Raw genomic sequence first — 25,271 nt, forward strand, 5'->3', positions numbered from 1 at the left:
ATGTGATCTATTTATTTGTAATAAATAATGTATTTATTTGCAATAATACTATAAAACCACAAATTTATCTTATTTGCCTTATTATGTTTACTCACATGGACAGAAGTATATTCAGATTTTGCAGAGCCTGCAGGTTACCCAAAATTTGTATGTGGGGAGTGTCACAAAAGGAATATAAACTTGAATATAAAATAAGTACAGGCCCCCTTAAAAGAGGCCCATCAACCAAAGGCCCCTGAACATTGTTTTTCATTGGTTCCTGGGGAATCCTCTGGATTTGGGGTGTGTTATAGGAACACCCTGTCACAAGCAGGACCTATCTCTCCTGTCAGCCGGCAGGAGGCTAATGTCAAGGTGGGAGCACTATAGTACTCAGGTTCATACGTCACACATCTGAGCACTTTGCTGACCATCTTTGGATCTGCTTGTCAGATCCTTTAGGAAGAAACCTCTCAGAAACCAACAGAGAACAGAGACCTTGTGCTTCTTTATGATCGGTAGGCTCTGGTCCAGCATTTACTGAGGGGGAAGATTCCTTATGAGGTTGTAAATCTCTCGCCAACATATTGCAGTTTATTATTGGATTGGCTTAGATTTAAAGCGGTCCACTCAGTGCCGCCATCTATGTAGCAACTAGAGCATCATCCACAAATAAAATAACCTTCAAGGCCAAAGAGCTGCCAAGAACCAGATTTTTCAAGATTAACTTGAACAAGTTGTTCAAATCAGGTGATACGGATACCGTAAAACATCACCTTATTTCAAAAGACGAGCAAACTGGGCTGGGGATGTGGCTCAAGCGGTAGCGCGCTCGCCTGGCATGCGTGCGGCCCGGGTTCGATCCCCAGCACCACATACAAACAAAGATGTTGTGTCCGCCAAGAACTAAAAAATAAATATTAAAAATTCTCTCTCTCTCTCTCTCTCTCTCTCTCTCTCTCTCTCTCTCTCTCTCCTCTCTCACTCTCTCTTAAAAAAAAAAAAAAAGACGAGCAAACTGAAAATGAGCTGAAAAAAATCCCTACTGAGGATGTATGTAATCATTTGGGTTGGGCCTGTTGTACCTGGAGGATGTTCAATCTCAGACATACACAGTGGGCATGGAAGTACACTCACAGTCATGTGCACACACATACACGTAGAGATGTCTCTCTCCCTGACACGATTATTCCTTCTTTCTACTTTATCTATGAACAAATTGTCAAAGCAACCTTCAAATGCTGGGTAATATAATCCTCAAATGCTAGTAATATAAAAACGACTCTAATTATACAAGTGATATCATTGCAATCTCTGGCACCTGAACTTTTACTGTTTCACAAATCTGCAACTATCCTGTTTTCTAGTCTTCCTCCCCTTATTCACCAAAAATGACTGCTACAGGCAGTTTAGACACCCAGAGGAGAAGATAATGGCTTTGACCTTAATAGATGGTTTGAAGGCACAATGTATCCCATTGACTAAACACCAAAAGGGGCTACGGATGTGTTTTTCTCCTGTTTCTTTTCCTCTTTATTGTTAAGGAGACTAATTGTGTGTGCTCATGAGCATGTGTGTGAGAGGAAATGTTAAATTCCTTTCGATTTTTCTTTTTGTGGTGGTAAGAGCAGGAAGGCATTCTTTTAAACTTCTTTTTCTAAGCAAAGTGTGGGAATGAAGGGCGACAGTCAGTCAATTCTCAGAATAAGATACTCTACCAAGATGCAAAGAGACAGGGTGGGAGGAGAAATTTTCAACAGCTGGGAGAAAACTGCCACAAGTGGTTGTCGATTGAATCAATGACATGGCTTCGTAATGTGGCCTCAGATGGAGCAGGAAAATACTGCAGAGAGAAAGCCGGAGGAGTTCCTATTGCGTCCCCTCAGAGTGTAGTAAGGGGTCTGCTGGAACTCAGGGGGCCTCTGAAGGTGGTATGTCTACTGCCAATTCGTCTGATAGTGCCAAAGATGATTTACACTTTTGTGAAATGAAAGCTCTCTTGTCTGCTATTCATGCATTTAAAATAACAGAGAACATAAGTTTTCACCTAGGATAATTGCCCGTGCTTCAGCCTTTCAGAGTATGGCTCTAGGTTGCGTGAGTTACCATATAAAGACTATGGCTGTGATCTGAGACTTGAACAAGACACTGGGCCAACTACCTGAGCAATATTCTACCTAAACCAACAGTCAGATGTACTGGTCAGTGGTCAGAACAGCTGAAAGAATGGCATACCCATCCAACCCACGTAACACCCAGAATCATGATGAGTCCAGCTTTGGGGCTAGAAATTATTTAAATGAAAGATTACTTACAAAGGGAACAGCAGGGAGCAGAACCATGTAAATTAGATTCACAAAATGGACAGATTCACTCACAGTTCATTTTGGGATAATTTATGCCAGTTTTCTCTGATGTCATCTGTTGTTTAGATTAATAATTACTCATGCCAATTATTAACTGATGGAGGTTGCTTTGTATATTGGCAGAGGGAGGCCTATTATTTGGGAAAGTGCCCATGAATATTGAGCTTTCAATATAGGTACAAGAGTTTATTTGCAAAAGTGTAATTTTTATTTTCCCAAACAATTCAATATCCTAATGAATTTATATCTGCATTCTCAGGAGGTTTTGCAGAAGAATACATTTCTCTATACTAATGTACACATGGTCAAGACCAAAAGAGGATCAAAATGTTTATTCTAACTATGATCTCTGCTTAGAACTAAAGATAATATTTTTAAATATATTAAGAGATGTTTCTTTTACAGACCAAGGTACAGGCCTTTGAGAAATACAAAATGAAGATGTTCATTTACAAGACATGCTGATCAAAATATTAACTATAAAATTCTTTTATAACTCCATCAAATATGAGAAAGGAATGCATCTAAGAGGGTAAGACATTCATCCATTTAGACCTTTTGAAATCCTTGATGCAGTTTGGAGTCCTTCATGTGTCTCAGTTCTGTGTAATTTAGTGACTCTGACCTTGGGGAGGTGACAAGAATGGTGCCTCTATTAATGTTGTTTCTCTCTGAAAAAACAAAATATTTCCTGGAATGCAATTGTTTTTTTCAAAAAATACTTGACCTTGTGCAGTGTTTTACACTTACGTCATTTCCCCATGTATAATCCTTTCTTGTTTTAGTGTGTTGCAGGGGAGAAAAAGTGTTATGCAGTTCTTGTTTTAAAAATAAAAACCAAAGAATATCAGCAATCATGACATTCTGAAGTATTTGTGTTGAATGTAAATTTTGAGGGCATTAGAAGTGGTAAAGTATGATGTACAGCTTGATGAAGAAGAAAGAGGGAGAGGGAGAAGGAAAGAAAGAGAGAAGAAAACTCAGAGCTTCTTGCTTGAATAATGGGATGGAGGGAACATGGGATATGGGGTAGGTGGGAGGAGGACTCCCGATGACTGGGATGTGTCTTCAGTCATGTGAGTGCAGAGATCAGGTAAGTAGCATGTAGGTGTCCAAGGTTTGTCTGAGGTATAAATTTATACTCAGCTTTGTGTGCATGTTATTGTAATCTGAGATTATCAGGGAATCATCTAGGGGAAGAGTATTTTTAAAAATTTATGTATGACAGCGGAATGCATTCCAATTCTTATTACACGTATAGAGCATAATTTTTTTTTTTAAAGAGAGAGTGAGAGAGGGAGAGTGAGAGAGGGGAAGAGAGAGAGAGAGAGAGAGAGAGAGAGAGAATTTTTTAATATTTATTTTTTTAGTTCTCGGCGGACACAACATCTTTGTTGGTATGTGGTGCTGAGGATCGAACCCGGGCCACACGCATGCCAGGCGAGCGCGCTACCACTTGAGCCACATCCCCAGCCCCTAGAGCATAGTTTTTCATATCTCTGGTTGTATACATTGTATTTTCACACCAATCTGTGTCTTCATATCTGTACTTTGGATAATAATGATGATCACATTCCACCATCATTAATTATAGGGGTAAAGTATTGAGTGAAAAGAAAAGAAGGTCCTGAGCAGAACCTTCACGAACCTCTAGCATTCAATGGATAGAGGAAGAGGAGTCTAACAAAGGCTGTTGAGGGAATTAGGAGGAGACTAAAACCATAACTGGGTTATGGAAAACAAGGAGGAGAGTGTTCAGAGAAGGAGGAAGCAATTCCTAGTATCACATGCTGCCAAGAAGATGTGTCAGGAGAGGACTGAAGAATACCTATCTGGTTTAATGACTTTGACCTTATCAAACTGCTTTAGTAAGACGGCTCAAGAAGGACCAGGGAGGTGGGCTGAGGAGTGGGTGGAGGAGAGCACTGAGACCATCAGTGTGATCAGTTTTCCTGAGAAGTTCGTCTCTGAGGGAAGGACAGAGGAGAGGGTACGCGAGGAGTCGCGAAGTCACTGGAAGCTTTCATTGACACGAACGTTGTCACATGGTGAAGACTTACACATGTTTACAAGTTATTTTGAAGGATTTGGGTGAGAAAGAATGGTTGACTAGATAGAAAAAGAGAAAGATAAGGTAGAAACAGACTTTAATGTTTGATTGATTGATGGGAAGAGTTCCCATTTACTAAGTTTTAGACTCTGTGAATCAGGAGGTGAGATGGATGGTTGAGAGGACGAGGAAAGTCAGAGGGCTGGGGATTTCAGGAAAGGAGAGGTGGGTTTGGAACAGCCATGGGAGAAAAAAAAAAGATGAGCGGTGTGAAGTAGGATGTTGGCTGGAAGGGGTTCATGTGAGGCTGATGATCCGAGGTTCAAAGGAAACCTTCATCTGTGAGTCACTCTCTCCCACAGGGCCCGTCCACTCTACTGTGGTTCCCCTCCAAACAAAGTATTGGGTTAATTACTGCTTGGGACTTTTCCAGTAACGGCTGTTTTTGTTTGGGTGTAACACAAAAGATAATGGAATCTGGAGTGTTTGCAAGGGTGATATTATTGTAATGATGGAGCATGGGATTCACACCTGGATAAAGAGGATAGTGGGGAAAGGATGGGTTTTAGTGACTGGGGTCCCTATTGGCTTGAAGAAGGGCCACCCTTAATACCGCTTGTCTATAGAAGGAGGAAAATGTCTGGCTTTTTCTAAGTTATAAGACTTAATAGCTACAGAATTAAAAGGATTTCTTTTTGATGAAGCCACAAAGCACAAGAGTCCAATTTTAACAACTTCCTCTCACCTCAAATTTGTAGGAGGGACCAACCACAGGCAAAACAAATTCCAGACAAGCCTGGGCTTATATATATTCTTATCTGAATATAGATTTCTCCCTATATGCCAGTAGAACCTCTCTCAGCATAATAAACCCGTGGAAAAATATTCTCTCCTTTTCATTTGGCTAGGGGAGGAAGATGATTGTATACACAGAATTGCAGTCCAGAGGAGGAAATATAGAGATGGAGGAGATGAAAAACATAATTTTACTCAAATGGATCCTCATTTAATTTTTCCATTATTCTCAGGGAAATGAAAGCTCAGCTACCTGCCAGAGAAAACTGATTCTTCTTCTTAAAATATTTATTTTATTTTTTTTAGCCATAGGTGGACACAATGTCTTTATTTTACTTTATGGGGTGTTGACGATTGAACCTAGTGCCTCGCGCATACTAGGCAAGGGCTCTACCTTGAGCCATAACCCCAGCCCCAAACGGATTCTTGATATTGCCAATCAATCAATCAATCAATCAATCTTAATAATTCTAAAGTATCATTTCTTTTTCTGTACAAATGTGATCTTTTTGTATTATATTATTTTTATTAAAACCTTTGGATAAAATGAAAAGGGAAAGAAAGAAAACACTAGGTCAAACATAAAAGAAAAAAGGGTAAGGAAAAATTTACAGTCAGGGCTGGGGATGTGGCTCAAGCGGTAACGCACTCACCTGGCATGCGCGGGGCGCTGGGTTCGATCCTCAGCACCACATAAAAATAAAATAAACGTGTCCACCGAAAACTGAAAAATAAATATTAAAAAATTCTCTCTCTCTTCTTCTCTCTCTTTCTAAAAAAATGTATCGTCAAACTTTTCAAAACATTTCAGATGATTTGTTAATTTTCTTCACTATATAATAAGAAATATCACAGTTTAGGGCAAAAATTAATGTTTCTCTTCTCATTTCTTTTTTTTTTCAGAAAGAAAAATGATTAGTTATTCCACAGAAGCAAATAGAGGGAAATGAAATTTTGTGTTACCCACTAAACTGTGGATAATTGAAATAATCTAGCAATACAATGACCTGAACTTGGACCTGGGAGGAGACATCAACTGAAAGGGCAGCTGGAACCCCAGAATGTCCCCACTGTGAGATGATGGATCAAAATTTTTCTGGCCAGCAACATGGAGCTAGATTTCACCACTGTGTTGGCTGTGGGGTTGGCTCAGTGGTTTTCTCAAGCTTGGGGACCAATCCCTTAGGGTTGCCATGGAAAAGGGGCTTTCGGTACCACTTAATCAGATGGTGGTTGTGGGGAAGGAGCGGGCATAGTCTTATTTGTTTGCATTAACAAATGGAGTGGTGAGAAAGATCAAAGGGAAACCGAGAAGATTACTCAAAGGAAACAGTTAAGTGGAGAAATAAAGAATGAAATTTAACTTCTCCCCCAAAGAGAATTAGTCATAAGAAAATGCAGGCATTTTTGGCTAAACTAGAAATCAAATAGAAACCACCTCCATTTTGAGGTCCAGAGTTACCCAGCACAGGATGGGGAAAAGGCCCTGGATAGGCAGGCCTCTCTGCACCAGGTTGAGTCCTGGCTTTCTGAGCCTCAGTTTCCTCCCCTGTAAGGAGACAGAACAATGCCCCTGCTGCATGCGATGACAGAAGGTGACTAGCAAAGTCCCCCTCCCCCCTCATCTACAGCCACCCTCTGTGACTTGGGATAGATGGCTTTTCGACCTTATCTTCCAAATACTTGAGATGCATCTTGTAGCTAACTCCCGTGAGTGAGCAGCAATTTCTAACTCTATCTTGAAAGAATTATTCCAAAACCAAGAAGATGAAGGGGAGGCAGTTAGGAAAAAACTATTTGTGAGAGGACAATCGGTTTAAGGTGCCTCATAAAAAAGATGAGTTCCTAGCTTGTCAGGAGCCAGGTTAAGATTGCTTCTTTGTTTCTATCAGAAAGAAGGTAAAGACGGGTCATGCTGGGCTGGACAGGAGGTTAAGCAATGCGGAGGGCAGCATGTTGGAGTGGGCCCCATTTCTTTCTCTCCTTTTCATGTATGCATCCTGTGACTAAATCCCAGGAAGTTAATAGGTCAATTATTTACTTCCTGGGAACCTAAGCAAGCACCCTGAGCACCTTCATTTACTATATGTCATCGAATAGAGCTATTCCATTTTGTTGAATTTGTGAAGATAAAAAACAAGACACATGAGCCATATTTCTGGAAAATAGATTCTAGTGTGTAACAGAGACCCGAGAATCATTTTCCTTTCTTCAGATAAAAGCAAAAGAGAATATATACTCCTTTCTATAAAAGTAGCTTTTGTTCGGCCCATGAGAGGCCAAATTCTCACAGAGTACATTGGTAGAAGCACTTCTGCTGTGGCATACATTTTTAGTTGAATAGATTGAAAAATGTCCAAGCCTACCAAAGACCCGGGGAGAGTCATGTTAGAATCATGGGTTCTCTGTCGGTTGGTTTGGGTGCTGGGGATGGAAGCTCTGGGGACTCTGCACATGCTAAGCAAGGGCTCTGCCACTGAGCTCCATCCCCAGCCCAAGAGAATTATGGGATCTCAAGACCTGGGGGTTTCCTGGGCTTGAGTGTGGGTGGCTTTGGATCAGGGAAGTTCCTCATGGGGGAGCATCCAGGGAGGACCATTCCTCTCCCTTTACAGTTAAGGAAACTGGACCTTGGAGGGAGGGATTATCCAGCTCAGCTCGTGTGGCCAGCGAAGCCTGGGCTCAAACCAGGACTTGTGACTCCTAATTGTGCTGCTGTGACCTCGGGGCCCAGCTACAGGTTCTTAGACTATGATTTTTGGTTTAGTTGGAAAATACCTGACTTTTCTCCCAATGAATACTCCATTCACTTACATAATAGAGGCTTGTATATAATGCTAACAGGTGCATTTTGTGATGAAAGAAATAGGCAGTTTCTTTTCATGACCAGATGGAATTCCCAGTATTCTCCTGATCATCATCAGGAGAAAGCCAGCTGCCCCCAGCCTCTGCTGACTGCAGCCAACATGGGGACCCACTTTTTCCTCACCCACCCGTCAACACTCTGCCTCAGCTGCTGTGAGTCAGGAGTCACCGTGTGGAAGTCCCACCTCTGTCTAGTCTCAGTAAGGGATATCTTGGTATTTTCAGACCATGCTGAGCAGGAACAAAATTATTTTGCCTAAAGAGTCTGTAACTAGGCTTAAAGGTTGGGGAGGGCTGGTGGAAACATTTTGTTCCTGTAGGAGCAGGTCCTGCCAGGCTGGCCCTGGGGAGTACCTCTCCTTAGGCAGAACCAAGCTTAGCCTTTCCCCCTGGAACTAGGGAAAGGCTGCTGTGTTTGGCTATAAAGTGGGGGGTGGGGTGAGCATGTTCATTCGTACTTTTGAGTAATAACAAGAAGACCAGCCCTTTATGGAGGTCCTAGTTTTCCTAGGTATGCTAAATCTCACCACAATCCTTCAAAATAGGTTTTATCATCATTGTCATTATCCCTGTTTTACAGATTAGGATAGCAAAGTTCAGAGAGTTCAAGTTATTTTCCCTGCGTCACACAGCTAATAATGACAAAGATGTGAATTAAGCTATTTGACTCATGCTCTGGGCTGCTCTAGGCTAATGAGTCTGAACTTGACTTGGTGGTCCAGCAGGGTTGTATTCATTACACAAGTTAGCCAGGAGGTTAATTTAAGTGACATCTATCGACAGAAGACAAGTTGATGAGACTCAATTAGCACAAAAATACTGAAATACATGTTCAGCCTCTTTTGGAGTAGGATATTAATTGTAGACCATTCCTCTACGAGAAAGCAGCTCAAAGAGAAATAACAAGTTCACTCAGAAGTCTCGAGACCTCCTTCTGTGAGGGAAAGTGACTTCTTATTTATCCCAAAGAAGAACAGATTCAGCAAGAAAATGGAGCAGGAGGCCTGAACAGAATTCTATCAGAGAGGAAGTCCACCTCCCATCTTCCCCCGGTGTGTGTGGCCTCCGGCTTCCCTGTTTCTCTGACTGCCATTAGCAGTCTGAGGGCTGGAACCACACAGTCACACAGATCCCTGCTTGCACCCACCTGGCCCCTACCTGGCCCTTCCTCTCTGCAGCCCCCAACCCCCCAGGGATACTGCATCATGGTCTATGGACTGGGTTCCAGAGTTTTCCAGCCTTTGTCCCTTTCTTTTCTATTCCCATTACAACTACCATAATTTAGGACCCTGCAACTTCTCCCTAATCGATGCTGTAGGATCAATCTTTGTAAAACAAGACTCTGTCACGCCTGTGTCTGCAAACCATCCGATTCCTCATTATCCACCCAATCAAATCCAGACACCTTCACCCAATACCCAAAAATCTTTACAGATTTTCCTAAGCAGAGCTTTTTTTTTTTTTTTTTTTGACTCTCTGTCCATCACAGCTGACCTGAAGGGCTCAAGTTGCAATCCGCACTTTATCCTGAGAGCCTATGTCACTTGCCACCTCCTCACCTCTACTGGTGACCTTTGCTTTGCCTAGAAAAATTAATGAGCCTATCTCATGTGTGGTTGGCCCTTGCTAACTTTCAGTGTTTCCATCTGCCTTATTCCATTTCAACATCGCAGTTTCTCTGCAAGGAAGATATGCTTATACTTGTTTAAAAATCAGAAAATAATGGCTCAGGAACCTGAGGTTCCAATAGCTGGGGTCAGGGATGAGGTGAGGCAAGGAGTCAGACTTCAAACCCATTGCTGTGCCCATAGCTTGGATACTTTTCTCCCTCTCCTCATCCAGCCTTTCTCAGGGTCCCTCCAGTTTCTACTTTTCAAATTCTACCTTGTTCTCAAAGTCTGGCTGAAATCCACCAATTCTGCACCTCCCCAAAACCAACCTAGAATTGCAAGCTCTCCCTTCTCTGAGCTCTCACAGCTCCTTGTACAACTTGCAGGGCACTTAAAGCAATTAGGAGAACAGGCCTGAGTGTGCAGAAGGAATTGATGCCAGCACAGACCAAGATCTTAAAACCTTTTTGATCATGACCCTATTAAGAAATGTATTTTATGTCACCACTGAGTAGAAATACGTACCCACACGCACACCCCTTGAAATGAGTGTCACCAAACAACAATTACTTCTAATTCTGCCATGCACTTTCATTTACTAAAAAAGTTCTGGTTAGGAACCCACTGAACTGATCCTGAGAAACGCTAATGAGTTCTGAAGAGCACTTTGAAAAACTCTGATTTCCATCTTATCTGTCTCTTCTAAATGGCCTGACAACATTGTTAAAGGTTTGTAAAAAGACTGGGCTAGCAAGAGAGGTGCGTTCACCAGGGATTTAATCTCTAGTTCTGAACAGGAACACAAACACTTCTTACAAGGCTAAGCCAGGAAGGAAGGACCTCGGCTGGAAAGCATCAGCTCCGACTTGCAGGAAGGTCATAGGCAGGGATTCTTAGTGAGCTAATTCATGGGGAGGGGAGCGTCCATTCCATAGCAGGAGATCTACAAAAGGGAGATTTTAGGCCCTGCAGACATGCGGGGTGAGAAGACTTCTCAATAAGTCATGTCTACAGATTGAGAAGAGACTTATGTGCTCATCATAATCTTGAGTATGGCCGGAAATCAGTTAGAATTTAAAAATAATAAAAATGTAATAAAGTTCTTTGTTTATATCTGTATAGTGAGTCTGAGGGCCTTCAGGCCTATAAACCTGTCAGTGAATTTAGTATCATTTCAACTTTATGAAGCACTTGATGTTTGCAAAGTGCTTGTACAATTACCAATTACCATAATGTTCATCTTCTGAACATTTTGGTTCAGAGAAGGCCTGAGGACTTCAGACTAAACACAAAATGAAAAAAAAGTTTAAAAAAAATTGGCCAAGCTAGTTAAAGACCAGCCTTCTGAGCTTGTACTGCTGGAGCTGTTTGGGGTGTGGGGTATGGGCTGCCGATGCTCTTGGGAGCCCAGAGCCTACAGTGTGTATAGCCAGCCTTGGTCACCCACCTCTTGTGGATAATGCTGGTGTGCTGCCCTTGGGGGTGCTCAGCAAGGTTCTTGGTTTCCATGAGGCAGGGGAAGAAAAGGCAAAGGGTTGGGCACCTGTAACCCAAGCCGTCAAGGTCATGGTAAGGAGTCCGGGAAGAGGTGTTTGCAGGCACTAGGGGAATAAGTAGCCAGCAAAGGGACAAAGCTGCTACCATCTTTCCTGTTCTTGCTCTGGAGCACACATTAGAGGGTTAGGAGTAGATCTGCTTGGCATCCTGTCTGAGCTAGAAATCAGTTCTGGCCATGTTTACTGGCAGCAGGTCAGTGGAACCCAACACATGGGTGGATTTCAAGGAATTCCAAGGAAATGGCTTCAAGGGATGTCAAAGGCAGAGGTTTCAGGATGTGTCTGTTTCCTCTGGGAAGAGGTCAGCTCTCCTGTGTTTCTTCCCCTACATTTAAAAGCCCACAGCGCCAGCTCCTCTTGGCAGGAGGCTGCCTCTTGAGGGCTGGTGAGATCTAGTTTACCAGTTGGAGAGCAAAACACAGCCTTTTCTTTGAAAGTGAATTTTAATTCAAACATTTTCTGTTATATTAGTTAAAACCTCTGTCAGAAACACTCCAGTTTCTGACTGTGGATGGCTAACGAAATACCAGAAGGTAAGCTGAGAGGCGGATGGGAAGCGTCCTGGTAGACCCCGACCCTAATAATTATGCCACTGGATTCTTTTCATTGGTGGAAATGTAAGAAGACTCAACCTCTAAATGGAGTGATACTTTTACATTTTAACGCATTTATATTTGGGGACACATGTTGAATGGGTCCAAAATATCCTTCAAAGTAGAATGAGAATGTTCCAGTCGGTGTTTTCAGGAGCAACTGTCTGTCCTGGATGGTTTTCAGTTCACTGTTCTCTCTGTCACATCACTGTCTGCCCAATCGCTGGGCCTCTTCATTATAACTAACCACACTGAGTGACTCTGTGCCTACAGCCCTGCATTGGTCTCCTGCTGTCAAGAACAGAATCTATCCTCTGGGCCTTGACAGGTGGGACCATGACAGTTGTGACAATCTGCTCGTATGAAAACTCCCCAGTTTCACTTTCCACCAGTTGCAATGAATCTCTGGCCATTTTCCAAATGTCCCTCATCCTGCTTGTGCTTAAAAGTCCAGGGCACTGTCACCCCAGCCCTTAGGGATTCTGACTCTGTTGCTCAGTTCCAAATTCTGGATGGTCCCCTTGATCCCCTAGAGCTGCTTAGTTGTCTGTACCCCTCTCTGGCTTCCATCACTCTTGCTGTGGTCTGAATGACTCCCCCAAATTCAAATGTTGGAATCTAACCTCCAGGGTGATGGCACTAAGTGGGGGCTGCTGGGAGGTGATTGGGTTTGGAGGACTTGTGCCTCATGAATGGGATTAGTACCCTCGTGAAAGGGGCCGAAGGGAACTGGTTTGCTCCTTCTGCTGCATGAGGATTCAGCAAGAAGGTGTTTCTGTGAACCAGGGGAATCAGGATCTTACCAGACACCATACTTGTTGGCACCTGGATCTTGGGCTTCCCAGCCTTCAGAACTGTGTAAAACAAATTTCTGCTGAAGTATTCTGTGGCATCCGCATGAATGGGCTGACAGTCCTCTTTGCTTAGAACTGTACTGAATGAAGCTCACAGTGCATTGGTGGCTGGTGTGGCTACCTTACCAGGATGCTAGCTAGCATCTTGGGGGCAGATAACATTTCTTATTTACCTCTCTGGCTTCAGAAGGAGGTAGAAGACATAAGTTTTTCTAGGGAAAAAGTTTTACAACCGAGTTCATTTAAAACAACCGAATAAAATGTGAACAAAAGATTATTGTGTTTTTTTTTTTTTTTTTTTTTTTTTACTGAGGGAGATTAAAACTAAACCCAATTTTGGAATTATGTCATATATAGTGCCTGATAAGTGACTGTCACAGGGATGAATCAGACTTGTGACAGAAAGGGAACTTTAAATGACACTTGAGCCCGTGACACACCCTTCTATCTTTAGCACGCAACAAAAATATGGAATTAATACCAACAGGAGAGAATTCCGATGATGTCAGGTGGTTGGGAATAAGAGCTTCCTGCTTTGTTTTGAGGGCTTCTCCACGGTCCCGAGAGAGCCCCCTCTCTTCTCTTTCTTGCAATTCTGTACCTTTCAGGCAGATTTATTCAGGTGCTCTGTCATCCATTCAAGCCACACTTATCACAGGAACTTCCCCCATGTTCTTCCCTCTGCTCAGAATGCTCTTCCTCCCTTCTCATTATTGAATTTCATGTTAGGAAGTCCCAATCCCTCCATGGGCCTTTTCCCACTTGACTGCAAGAAGACTATTTCTGCAGCTAGCTCTTCTTCCACAACCATCATTGTGCTTATCTCTTTGCCCGCTCTTATTTATGAGGTGGTTGGACACACATTGAGAATATATCATCACCATCTTCTCTGCGAAGGAAACCTTAATTAAGGCAGGGCCATGCCTGCCCAGGGCGCTTTGTGTGTTGTCAACCACAGCTTCACATGCAGACAAGCGCTGAGGAGATGCAGTCCCCAGAAAGACCCAGGACCCTGTCTCACTGTCAGGTGATAATACATGAAGCCGCAGCCACGGTCCATGTTGATAATGTGCTCCTAGGTGCTCATGAATTGGTTGGCAGCCTGAAAATACCTTGGTTGCTACAGTTGGGAAGTGACTATGTAACAATTAAAGAAAATTTATGCTAAATACTCTCTTTTCCCATGTGGAAGAAATATTAAAACTAAATCCAATACAGGCAACATGAAGGCAGCATGCACATTTTTGCAAGTCTTGACATTTTTCCCCCTCTCATTTTTTTTCCTAATAAAATGATTCATTACTGACCTCGAAATCTCCAATGTAACATCACATCGCTAATGACAAAACACCACAGCTTCACCTGGAAGGTACAATTGAAAGATTTCCTTTATCGCAAGAAGGCAGAAGAGGAATAATTATCATCAAAGGATTGTGTTGCTTCCATTGTGGAACAGAAAAATTGCTGCTCTTCTCTATCAAGCCCAAATTGCTATCTTTGGTGTAATTTTCAGAAAAATAACTATGGGATGATGGACTCTAACTTAGAAAAATCATAAACGAAACAACTGTATGTGCAGGACAAAGGACACAAAAAGTCCAGCTTAACTTAACTACAGCCATTTGCTGGAGATCAAATAAGAAGAATAGAGTCTGACCCAGAGCCAGCATGAGGCCTTTTGCTTATGGAGACTGAAGATGTTTTGATGGTATTAAAATCCAGTGGCTGCAACGAAAAATTAATTCCAGAATGTACCAAAATGGAAAGTGGGATCGCTCACAGGTAATAAAAAATGATGAATGATTACATGGTGATTACATGGTGCCTCTCTTGAGGATATGTGGCTGTCAATAGGTCTTAATAGTGACCTGACTTAACATTTATTGAGCTTTGAGTAGATTCATTGAATCATCAAAAGAGTCCACTGAGGTAGGAACTTCTACTATCCCCATTTTTCAAATGGAAGATTGAGGAACAGGGAAGTTAAATAATTTTCTTAAAATTACACAACCAGTACTGGACAGGTCACATTAACCAATCAGTAACAACTGACCCCTAAGCCACACACTTTCTTCCATTTGATAAAAATCAACAGTGGAATGTCTAAGTGATTCTCTATTCCATAGCCTTGTTCCTGAAAAGACATGTGTAAATCAGAAATTCAGAGCCAGAATCATAATGAAAGGCAAGATCTTTAGAAATTGGCCCATGACTGTATTACCCCTGGTGCCCAGGATGGTGACCCACACATGTGAGAGGTTTCAATAAGCACATGGTCAATCCATGCACAAATCATCGAGTGAGTTAAGAAAGTGTAGTATAGTGTTTTACACAGAGAAAGTACTCAGGGTTTTGGGAATTTGACTTAAAGGAATTCATTCAGTGAATCCGTTTGCTACAAGGGGAGGAGTTACTTTCTGATTTCTTGTTTGTATAAATCTCAAGTTTTCATTTTGTTTCCTGAAAGTGAAGGTGAAATGAGAGCACGTTCTCATGTAAGAGGAACATCATTAAAATTTTTACAAGGAGAGGGCAAAATAATGCAGGGAAGCTAAACCTCATGCAGGATCCTAGAATCATTGCAGAAAACTCAGCATCCTGGTACCCACCATGTTTTACTATCACAGTGCGGGGGGTCCATCTTGCTTAGGCAGCAGCCCACACAATCCCACTTGCATTCCCTCTTGGGTCTCCAGGAGAGTTTTATTCTAACTATCAAGTATCACAATGTATTTAAGCCACAGGATCTTGAGAAAACTGCACTCCTTGGGTGTTTCAATGAATGAGTTAGCATCAGTAGGAAGCCATCATAATAAGTAGTCAATTTTTTGGATGGACTCAGCCCAAGCAGAGGATAGTATGGATTATTCCCATTATATGGGAGAAGAAACCATGGGAGATCCAAGAACAAAAGATAGCCCATGTTACCAGGTACTGTTCAAATTCCTTTCTGTTGCTTCCCACCAAAAGAGCATGAGAACTAGGAGGCTGGTGTTTACGTTCGGGGAGTTTTAATTTCACTTCACTTTGGTGCTAAGTCAAGAGCTGTCTGCCAGATCATTCAACAGCAGCACCTGTGAAGATGAGGATGACCAAGACCAGCCTTAGTCCCCAGTGATAATCAAGTGAACTGCAGTCCCAGACACGAGGGGCCTGTGACCAGGCTGTGGGTGTACTCTAGTGGGGGTACCATCTGGGGATATATTTAGAGAGAACCTTTAGAAAGCTGATTTCTTTTGTTTGTCTCAAATATTTTGAAATTTTGGTGCTCTCTAAAACCACATGGCAGTTATCTGGTTATGTTTTGCAAGTGAGGGCTACGGTTGACATTAATGTACTGCTCCCGTCAAGAATCTGTCAGTGAATGTGCATGTATGAATATATCACCATGCATTCCAATTTTGCCTATGACCACAATGCACCAATTAAAAAATAGACAAGCAGAAGGAAGACCAATGGAGTAGAGAAAGGGGACCCTGAGGAGGGAGGAGGAATATAGTATGTTATTTGCATTTATGTGTATGTCAAGATGAACCCCACTATTGTGTCTAATGCACTAAAAAAGGATCTGTCTCCCATTTAGTTCTGGTGATGTCAGAGTCTTCCTTTCCTGTGACTTCAGAGGGCTCTGGGGCCATAACTCCTTTTAATGAGGCAGAAAGCAAGACTTCATGAGGGTGAGCATGCCTACTGTGTCTGCTGTTGGGTCTTAGGACCTATTGTGTTGCCTGGCACATAGTAGCCACTTATTAAAGTATCTATCAAAAAAAGGATTCCTTATATCCTCTGCTGCCTCTCCTGCTGACTGATGAAAGAAAAACACACCTCATTCCCAGATTGGTGAAGCTTTTGGTGAGTGACAGAAGAAGCTATAGTTTAAAGCTGCTAATTGCATGCCAGGCACACTTGCAGCCACAGCATCACATACCTACCAATGCTGCTGGAACTTGTGGGCAGACCACAGGAACCAGGGTGGGACTGGGATGCTGGGATTCCTCAGGTGGGTGTGGCCTGGTCTAATGTTGATGATGAATGCTGCCTCCAAGTTCATCCTCAGATTCATCTTTTCCCTCCTTGGGGCTCCTTGCCTCATTTATAAAACAGGGATCACAGAACTAACATTCTACGTTCCTCCAAGAGATCTCTGTGAGGTAAACTCAAGTCACTCACAAGGCTGTGGTGCCACCCCAATAAATAATTCATGGACGCTTCAACTTGTCAGGATATGGAAAAACTGCAACTCAGGGATCATCATTTAAAATGGAAACTGCTGCTTACAGTATTCATACCTACAATTTAACACCAGTGTAACTGTGTGGCATATAAGGAATTCTGTCAAGTTTTAGGAGGAGAAGGCTTTTTTAAAAAAAATGTTTTTGTTTCTTTGGTTAAAATTATAAAATGCCATCACATTTAAATACATTAAATACATGGTTCCACATCCTATTCTGAATGATCCTGAGATTCCTGCTAACTTTTCCTGGAGTGCAACTGCCACCTGTCACTATAGGAGGGGGTCTGGTGCCTACTACTTTTCCTGCCAAAATGATATATGCAAGAGCCCAGGCACCCATATATCTTGCCAAGGGCCCTCACTCTGTGGAATGAAGACTTCACTGGGATCCTCATTCCAAACAAGTGACGGGAGGAGGTCTCCATCCTCCCTGCTTCACACAGCCATCACTGCGTCGACATGCCAATCTATTGTTATCTCTGAGCAATCTTTACACTTGGGTAACATGTTGGCAATCACCTAAATTTTTATTGCTGGCACAGAGGAAGTGCTAAAAATGATTTTAGGCTGCGTTTTTTATTTTGGAAAATGTCATTTTTATCCTGGGCCGTTCACTCTTGCAGCACTAGTATACATACACACTTATGATCAGAGATGATAAATGATAGAATAGAAAGAGACTCCAGGAGGCAGACCATATGGTGGGATCACAGTCACCTGTGAATAAGGTGACATGAGATTCTCATACCTATTGCAGCAGGAGGAACCTACACAAAATAACTTTATCTTAAAATATGAATAAGGAGCCATCACTTTTAGCTTCTAAGCTCCTCATTATATGAAATTATGAGTGGGGAGGATAGGACAGGGGACTCTAAAGTTTTGAGTTTGGTGCTGATAAAATCAACACATGATTGGTGAGAGGAGCTAAATTCAAAGTTACCCACACAGAGGAGTAGCTTCTCATCCACAGCCAGGTTTGAATGTACCAGATCATTGCACTAATGACACCTAAGTTACTAGGACTAACGTTTTGGCCATTTCTGTTTTCATTTAAGAGGTCAGACTGCTTTGTGCCTTCTTAAAAAAATTCATTTATATGAAGTCAGTAATGATAGTACTTTAATTGGAAACCTAGCCTTGAAATGGTGAACACCTGGGAGCATTGTTAATCAAGCTTACTACTGAATTAAATCTACAGAATTCTCATGGATGTATTAAGAAGATTGATGAAAATAAACATTTCCTTTCCCCTCTAGCATGAACGTACAGAGGAAGGAGGTCAGTTGAAGCAACTGGGACCAAGTCTGCTGAGAGGGACCGTCCCTGTCTAAGGAGAGAGATACTGAGGCTGGGCCATGCGTGGGTGTGCGCTCGGGGCAGCTTGAATGGGAACACTCAGATTATCCACACTTGGCCTTGCTCTGCCTTCAGATTCATTTAGTAACCTTTGGATAATGAATTGGCATTTCTGCTCCATCAATATCTGAAATGAAGGGGGCCCTGGATAGAAAATATCGTTCATTTTCTTGCTCGCCTGATCGATTCATTCTTTCATTCAACAGATATTTATTGAGTATTCACTCCTTGCCAGGTACCCTGAGGACAAAAATAGACCCAAATCTCTGCCCCCCAGAAAGCATATATCCTAAATAGGTGCTTAGAGAAGACGTTTGAAACTGAATCCATTCTGTGTCAGGTGGCGATAAGTGGAAAAAAATAAAATAAAATTAAGCAGGGAAGTACTGAGAGAGTGCTCTTGGTAAGACTGCTGATTTAAATATGGAGCCAGGAGGGTCTCAGGGACAAGCTGAAGGAAAGAGGGGAAAGACAGAGGAACTGAATATCTGAAGGAAGAGTCAGTGCTAAGGCCCGGAAGCAGATTCAGCACCTGCTGTGTCTGTGGAAGGACAGGGCAGCCGGAGCTGAGTGAGCCAGGAGCAAGAGCAGGCGAGGGGGGACCTGAGGGACCAGTTGTAACTTGAGTCTTTTCATTGCTGGAAAAGGATATTTCTCCTCCTGGGGGATGTGATGAATTAAAAACTTGGTGTCTGGTTTATACCGTTGCCTCCTTTGAGCTTGGTTAGCTTGAGTTCATCTCTTAGGAAACAGAACCACACTTAGATTCTTTCTCGTACATTTTTGCCCCTGAGAAGTGGAGGACTCGGGGACTCCTTCATGAGGGTGCCTGCTGGGTGGCCAGCAAAGACCCCTAACCTTATTTTCACCCCATACATTGCCAACCAATGTTTGAAAAGTGAGCGCTGCACAACAGAATAGAAGAAATCATAATTATTCATGGAGTTTTCATGAACATATTGAGATATGAAGATTTACAGTTAGAGTAGGAGATACCGTGGACACAGAGTTGTGAACAGTGAAGTTCATTTTAGTATACTCAGGGACTTTGGAGTGACACAGGCCTGGACTTGGACTATGGAAATGAAATCTCATTCACTGTGGAAAGTTCAGAAAGTTCATTAAGTTATCTGGGAGTTTAGTTTTTCTACCAAGAAGAGGATAGCTGAAGAATGAAATAAAGCAAAAAGAATGGTTATAGAGATGACACAGACCTGTGTGCCTGGTGACATGTTTTCCTTCTCCTCCCCCACCTCTTGATTTCTTCTTTGCACCGCCATATTCAGAACTGCTGCCCACAATGAATCATTATGCGATCTTAATTAATCATCCATTTTGGCACCGTAGGTTTCCAACCAGGCTCTTAAACAGGGAAGCCCAGATTTGCACAGAGACCAATCTATCTAATCAGCGGGCCATTTGTGCTGCCTTATACCCTCCCAACTCTCCCAACCTCCTGCCTTGCTGAGAGGTGAGATCAAACTCCAAATGCAAAGGCACTCAACCAGTGCTTGACCGTTGCTCATTCTTAGTGAATATTAATTTGTATGATTTTTTTCCCCTGTAGTTTTTGGAAAAATTTTATATTAATATGTGAATTACTCATGCTATAAAAAATAAGACAAAAACTGAGTGAGCCCCAATGGTTTGTTTTATTGATAATAATGATATAATTAAGAAGGTATTTTTATCCTTGGGTCTGAAATATTGGGCACCTACTGAATGTGCATTGGGTGCTGTGAGGACTAGTATTATATGTCAGCTTGATTAGAGTTCTCAGTTACACATAAACCCCAATTTATGTGTGCTGCTGAAGACATTTTGGAGATGTGCAGAACATTTGCAGTCACTTGGTTCTAAGTAAAGGAGATTGTCTTCAACAATGTGCACGGGCTTATGCCATCAGCCACAGAGTCTTAAGAGCAACACTGCTTTCCCTAGGAAGGAAGAATTCCTCCTCAAGATTGCAATATCGGCTCCTGCCTGAGCTTCTGGATCAAGAGCCTTCAACTTTTGCAGCTGTTAGCTGCCACAACTGTATCAGCCAATTCCTTGAAATAAATCTATATGTATATACATGCATATGTACATTATTTTTCCTGTTTCCATTTCTCTGGAGAACCCTGGCTGATACAGGTGTGTTTGAAACCCTATTTCTTCTTCTTTTTTTTCTTTGGTCAATACTTCTTTATGCCGTATTGGCATGAAATGATTTTACTAAAATAAAGCCTGAGTAGCTCTAAAGTGCATAGTCCATTGCTTTCAGCTTCCTGAAAATTCCTATTTGGTCCATCTGGGCAACCTGACCCTGGGATGAGGGATCACCCCTCTACTGACAATGGCTGGCATGGCCTGAGGTTCATGGGGCACATCGCTTGGGTTCTAGGTGAACCTAGAATGAACATTAAATGTCAAGTGGACATTTAAAAACACATTCATCAAGAGATTGGTGGAGTTGAGACTGGTTGATTTGCTGTTCTCTATGTAGACACTCAGAGGATAAGTAGGACACAAAAACTCTGCTGTCTAAGTGAAAATACATTTGCGTGGTGATGGCAGTAACTGCAATTTCTAGAATGAATGCCCGGGAAGACAAATTGCCACACGAAGAGGTATTACAGGGAGTATAAATCTGCTTTCATTTCTGCTAGTCTGTCCATAATTGTATGGAAATAAACCCCTGTTGAAAAGTGAGACTCAAAACTATGATATCATCTGAATTTAGTGTCACTGCTCTGAGCTAAAGATTTGGGTAGGTTCCAACTTTCATTTTCTGTCTCCAAGTTAATTTTTTTCTGCTTTATTCCTTTTCTTCATTCTAAAGCTTTCCTTGAGGCACTTTCAGAGTTTGGAAGAAAAAATCTTTTAGCACATTTCCAATGCACCATTTTCATATTGTATATCTCATTATGTGTACTCTTCAGTCGAAGAATGTAAGAATAGCTTCCTACAAATTTGGCTATCAGATACTTATAAGAAATGGCAGGGGCAAATCCCACTTCTAGAAAATAAATCAACCCAAGACCATAAGCTAGCAATAACCTACTAAGAACTAGCTTTCCTTGGGGAGACCAGAAAGGCTTCCGGTAGGTAATGAGACCAGAACTTGCAAGAGCTAGTTGATGGCCAACCTGCACTGCTTCTTAGATGGTGGTAACTCACCCTGGCCACAAAAGCTTCAGACTGAGCGAGATGAGATATCTGGCCCGGGACAACAGAGCTGTCACCTCAAAAGCCCTCTCCCTCCACATCATCAATTTGTAATTCCTGGAACATTCTCTTTTGGCAGAGTCACTTTCTGATTCTCACATTGTTTTACTTTTGCTTATCCCTTCAAATGGCTTCTCTTCCCTTCTGTCTTAATTTTTTTTCTATTTTCTGCAGTTATTCCTTCTAACTTGCTTTTCTTTCAAATGTGAATTTCCTATATATTTTTTTGCCTTATTTCCCCTTTCCATTTTAACCTCTTGTTCTTCACTGGTTCTTTGTATTTCTTTTTTCCTGTTCTTAATTCTTCCTCTCCCACTGATTCCTTGTGGCTTTAATCATTGCTTAGGGGCTTAAAATCACCTAGTTACTGACATTTTTCTCACTGAAAGGAGAAGGACTTATGACCTTGGAAAACGAGCTACAAAGACTCAACACATTCAATTCACAGTGTAATTCTTTCCTTTCTTCCCTGTGCTTTTGCCTGGGATTAGAGATGGACGGCTTACTGCAACTCACAATGGCAAAGCACTTCAGGGCTGACTTCTCAGCCTTGAAACCACATGACAAGGTGTATCTGAGCTCCTATGTTTACACTGATTGCTAGAATTTTAAAATTGCCCTTTACCAGCAAAAGCTTACTCAAGTGAGCCTGGAGGAAAAATGCCATTTTGCACTATGATGAACCAACCCAGTCTCCTCGGTCCTACAGGGGCCTTCATTCTCACCCCACCCTCACTCCTATCCCTTCATTTTTTTACAGCGTGAAACAAAAGTTCACAAATGGGCTCCTCAAAGAGGGTGCAGGAAGAGCTCCAGGTCACCTGGGACACAGGCTGCTGAGACCACTCCTTACAATGCCATCCACCAAGCAGGTCCCCTTGGGTGACTTGATCAGAAGTAAGATCTTTACAAAGAACAGTAAAATAGATTCTTTAGGACCATACATATGACGTCATCATCTGGCATTAGAAAATATCAGATTGCCACCAAAACATCAAATACATGTGACTAAGAGATTTCACGTTAGCTCCATGTAAGACTTAGGTATGAACTATACTTTTAAAAAAAAATCATTCTTTTTTATAAGTTGGGCTGTGGATTTGCTTTACCTTTCGGTGTTTCTGGAGGAGCAGGAGCGCATACCTGGATGACAAGCACTCAGAGTCATCCCCTGCCATGAGGCAGGATCTGCTAGGTCCCCACTACTAAAGGATACTTGTGGTCGAAGCCATACCACATCCTGAAGAGCCGAGCGCTCTCCGTCTTTGTCACACTTTTATCCAAGTTATTTGCTCCCTGGAGAGAGAGAGAGAGAGACCATAGAAAAAGGCATTGGATAGTCAAATGCATTTTAATATAAAAATACATGTCCAACTAAATTAAATTTAACCATATTAAAAAAAAAAAACCTTTGTAAGTATAAGCATTTTTACTTAAATGGTGGAGACTCTGCCAAGCAAATTAGCTCATAGATCTTGCTGTGTGGATGAGACTTCTGGGATAATTCAACATTTACTTCTCTTAATAATCCTAATTTTATTAAAGAGCTAAGAAATGCCACTTTTTTTTGACTTCAATAAAAATGACATTTCTGTCAGATGGCCATTATGGGAATTCTGCTGTTTACTTTCATCAAATTTGGAACGAGTGGCATTTATTTATGGATTACTGAAAGGTCAAGGCTAAAGAAATGATAACAGTCTAATAATTGTTCCACAAGTTTCCACTCATTTTCCTTTTGACAGATCACTACCAAGGGCTGATATTTGATATCTTGCTGTTTAGGTGATGAAGAGTTTTCAAAGAGATAGTCCTGATGGGGTGGGGGGGGCAGGCCTGTGAGAACTGAATGTGTGTGTCCCTTCTCCCTTCCACAAGGGCTGTAAAGAAGGGAAGAGGAAAAGGGAATTTAACGATAAAAGAGAAAGAGAAAATGTGTGATGGTGTTCACATAAGCGTGGAAGGCGAAAATGTGAGAAAGTGGAAAGAAGGTGAAAAAATTCTGTGAACTTTAGAGAGAGAGAGAGATGATAAAAAAAATGAAGCCTGGGGAGAATGTTCAGTAGCATATTCAGAAAAGGGAATTCCCACAGATTTCAATTATAATGATCTCTGCTGTTAAAAGTCTTTGTATCTTCATGTGAACTTTTGCTTTTTATAGACCCCCAATTTTTATCCCCAAATCATACCATGAGTTAGCCCCGTCCCCAGGTGGCCATTCTTCTGAGGACTTGATACATGGAAGACAATGGAAGCCCACTGGCTGCACCAACGGCAGCCCTTCCACAAGCCACGCTGATTTGCTTTCATTTTATTTTACTTTATTTCATTTATTTTTTTTTTATTTTGGCTTTTTCCCAGCCAGTTCCAATATCAGTTGATGATAAATAGCTGAACATAAAGGGCTGTATTCTGTCCTCTGAAACATGTGTACCAGCAGATGCTGTGGTCCATCTCTCACAAATGAAATGGGAATATGAGAAAGTAAAGCGGGGTCTATTTTTAGCCGGCCATTTATCCTTTGTGTAAAATGGTTGCAGCAGAGACTCACAGAGAAATTAAAATTCCAACATTTCATTGCCCTTCTCATGGGTGAAGACCTCTGGTTCTTCAAATTTTGTTGTTTCCCAAATGGCGTTCCCTAGTATGCCACTCACTCTTCACGATACCGATGGAAACGCTGTGCCAATCACTCAGGGAAGGATGGGTTGGAGAGTGTTAAACAGCATTTTTAGACCCAGAACTTCTCAGAGTCTTTAATTGTTAAATGAGTATCATAAATTTTCAAGAGGGAAGTTTTTCTCAAACTTATTTAGACATGAAATCAATTCCATGTTTCCATTTCTCACTGTGGGACACCAATTATTAGTCTCATTATTTTTAAAAATTTTGATAGAGCTAAAATGTCATGCCTTCCTATCTAAAGTTAGAATGCATTCATATTCCGCCCCCCCCCCCCAAAAGGAAACCCCTGTGTCTGGATATCCCTTCCTCTTTCCCTGCACCTATCTCTATTTCTTTCCCACCAAAGGTGTCAAATTTGCAAAATGACTGCTGCACATAGATTTTCTTCATCATCTTGCAACATCTGTAACTTATTTCTGGGCCACCATCCCCCAACTGCTTGTTGAATTTCAGCCACTGGCAGAACAAATCTGCTCACAGTGAACCAAACTAGTTAGAAAAGCTCTGGGATGACAGTGGGAACTATTTCCCACCTCCCCTGCCCCCTGCCTATTTTTTCTTTTGTTTAAGACAAATAAGGACTTATAGAGTGTTGTTTATCAACAGGCAAGGGTGATTTTTGACAGCTGATAATGTCTACTGACGACAAGATTCAAGATTTGAATAAAACTGATAAAAAGGAGTGCCAGCAAATTTCCTTTTTGTTTGTTTTTCTGTAAGGGGGGTGCTGAGCAGTGAAGTCTCCTGGCAGTCAGGAGCCCCACATTCTAGCACCGCCCCCTGCAGTTCCTCAGTTGAGTGACATGGACAATAATGCAGTCTCCAGCTATGGAGCGCTCATCAACACCAGGCAGCGAGCTAGGGACATTATCCAGCCACCAATGTTTTTCATTCATTACTTTTCAGTTCTCACCACAACCTGTCAAGGTGGGGTGTGTTAGCACTATTTGCACAGGAGGAGCCTGAGAAGTCAGCTCCAAGTCATACGGGATAAAGATAACAGAGCTGGAATTGCAGTCTAGAACCGCTGGTGTCCAAAGACGATGTCTTTTCTGCAGCATCTCACTCAGGCTTTAAATGTCGGAAAGCACAGGCATTTTTAATCAGCTGACTAA

At 41.9% G+C, this 25,271-nt stretch overlaps 1 protein-coding gene across 1 annotated transcript in view; it reads right to left on the reverse strand.

Moving 5' to 3' along the window:
• SLC9A9 (solute carrier family 9 member A9) overlaps window positions 1-25,271 on the reverse strand; it is a 561,779-nt gene that overhangs the window by 75,559 nt on the left and 460,949 nt on the right. Inside the window, exon 14 of the mRNA XM_081301714.1 lies at window positions 22,688-22,767. Coding sequence (XP_081157840.1) covers window positions 22,688-22,767 — 80 coding nt within the window. The remainder of the gene's footprint in view (window positions 1-22,687; window positions 22,768-25,271) is intronic.

This window comes from Spermophilus citellus (assembly GCF_964194105.1).
Source record: "Spermophilus citellus genome assembly, chromosome: 7".
NCBI lineage: Eukaryota > Metazoa > Chordata > Mammalia > Rodentia > Sciuridae > Spermophilus > Spermophilus citellus.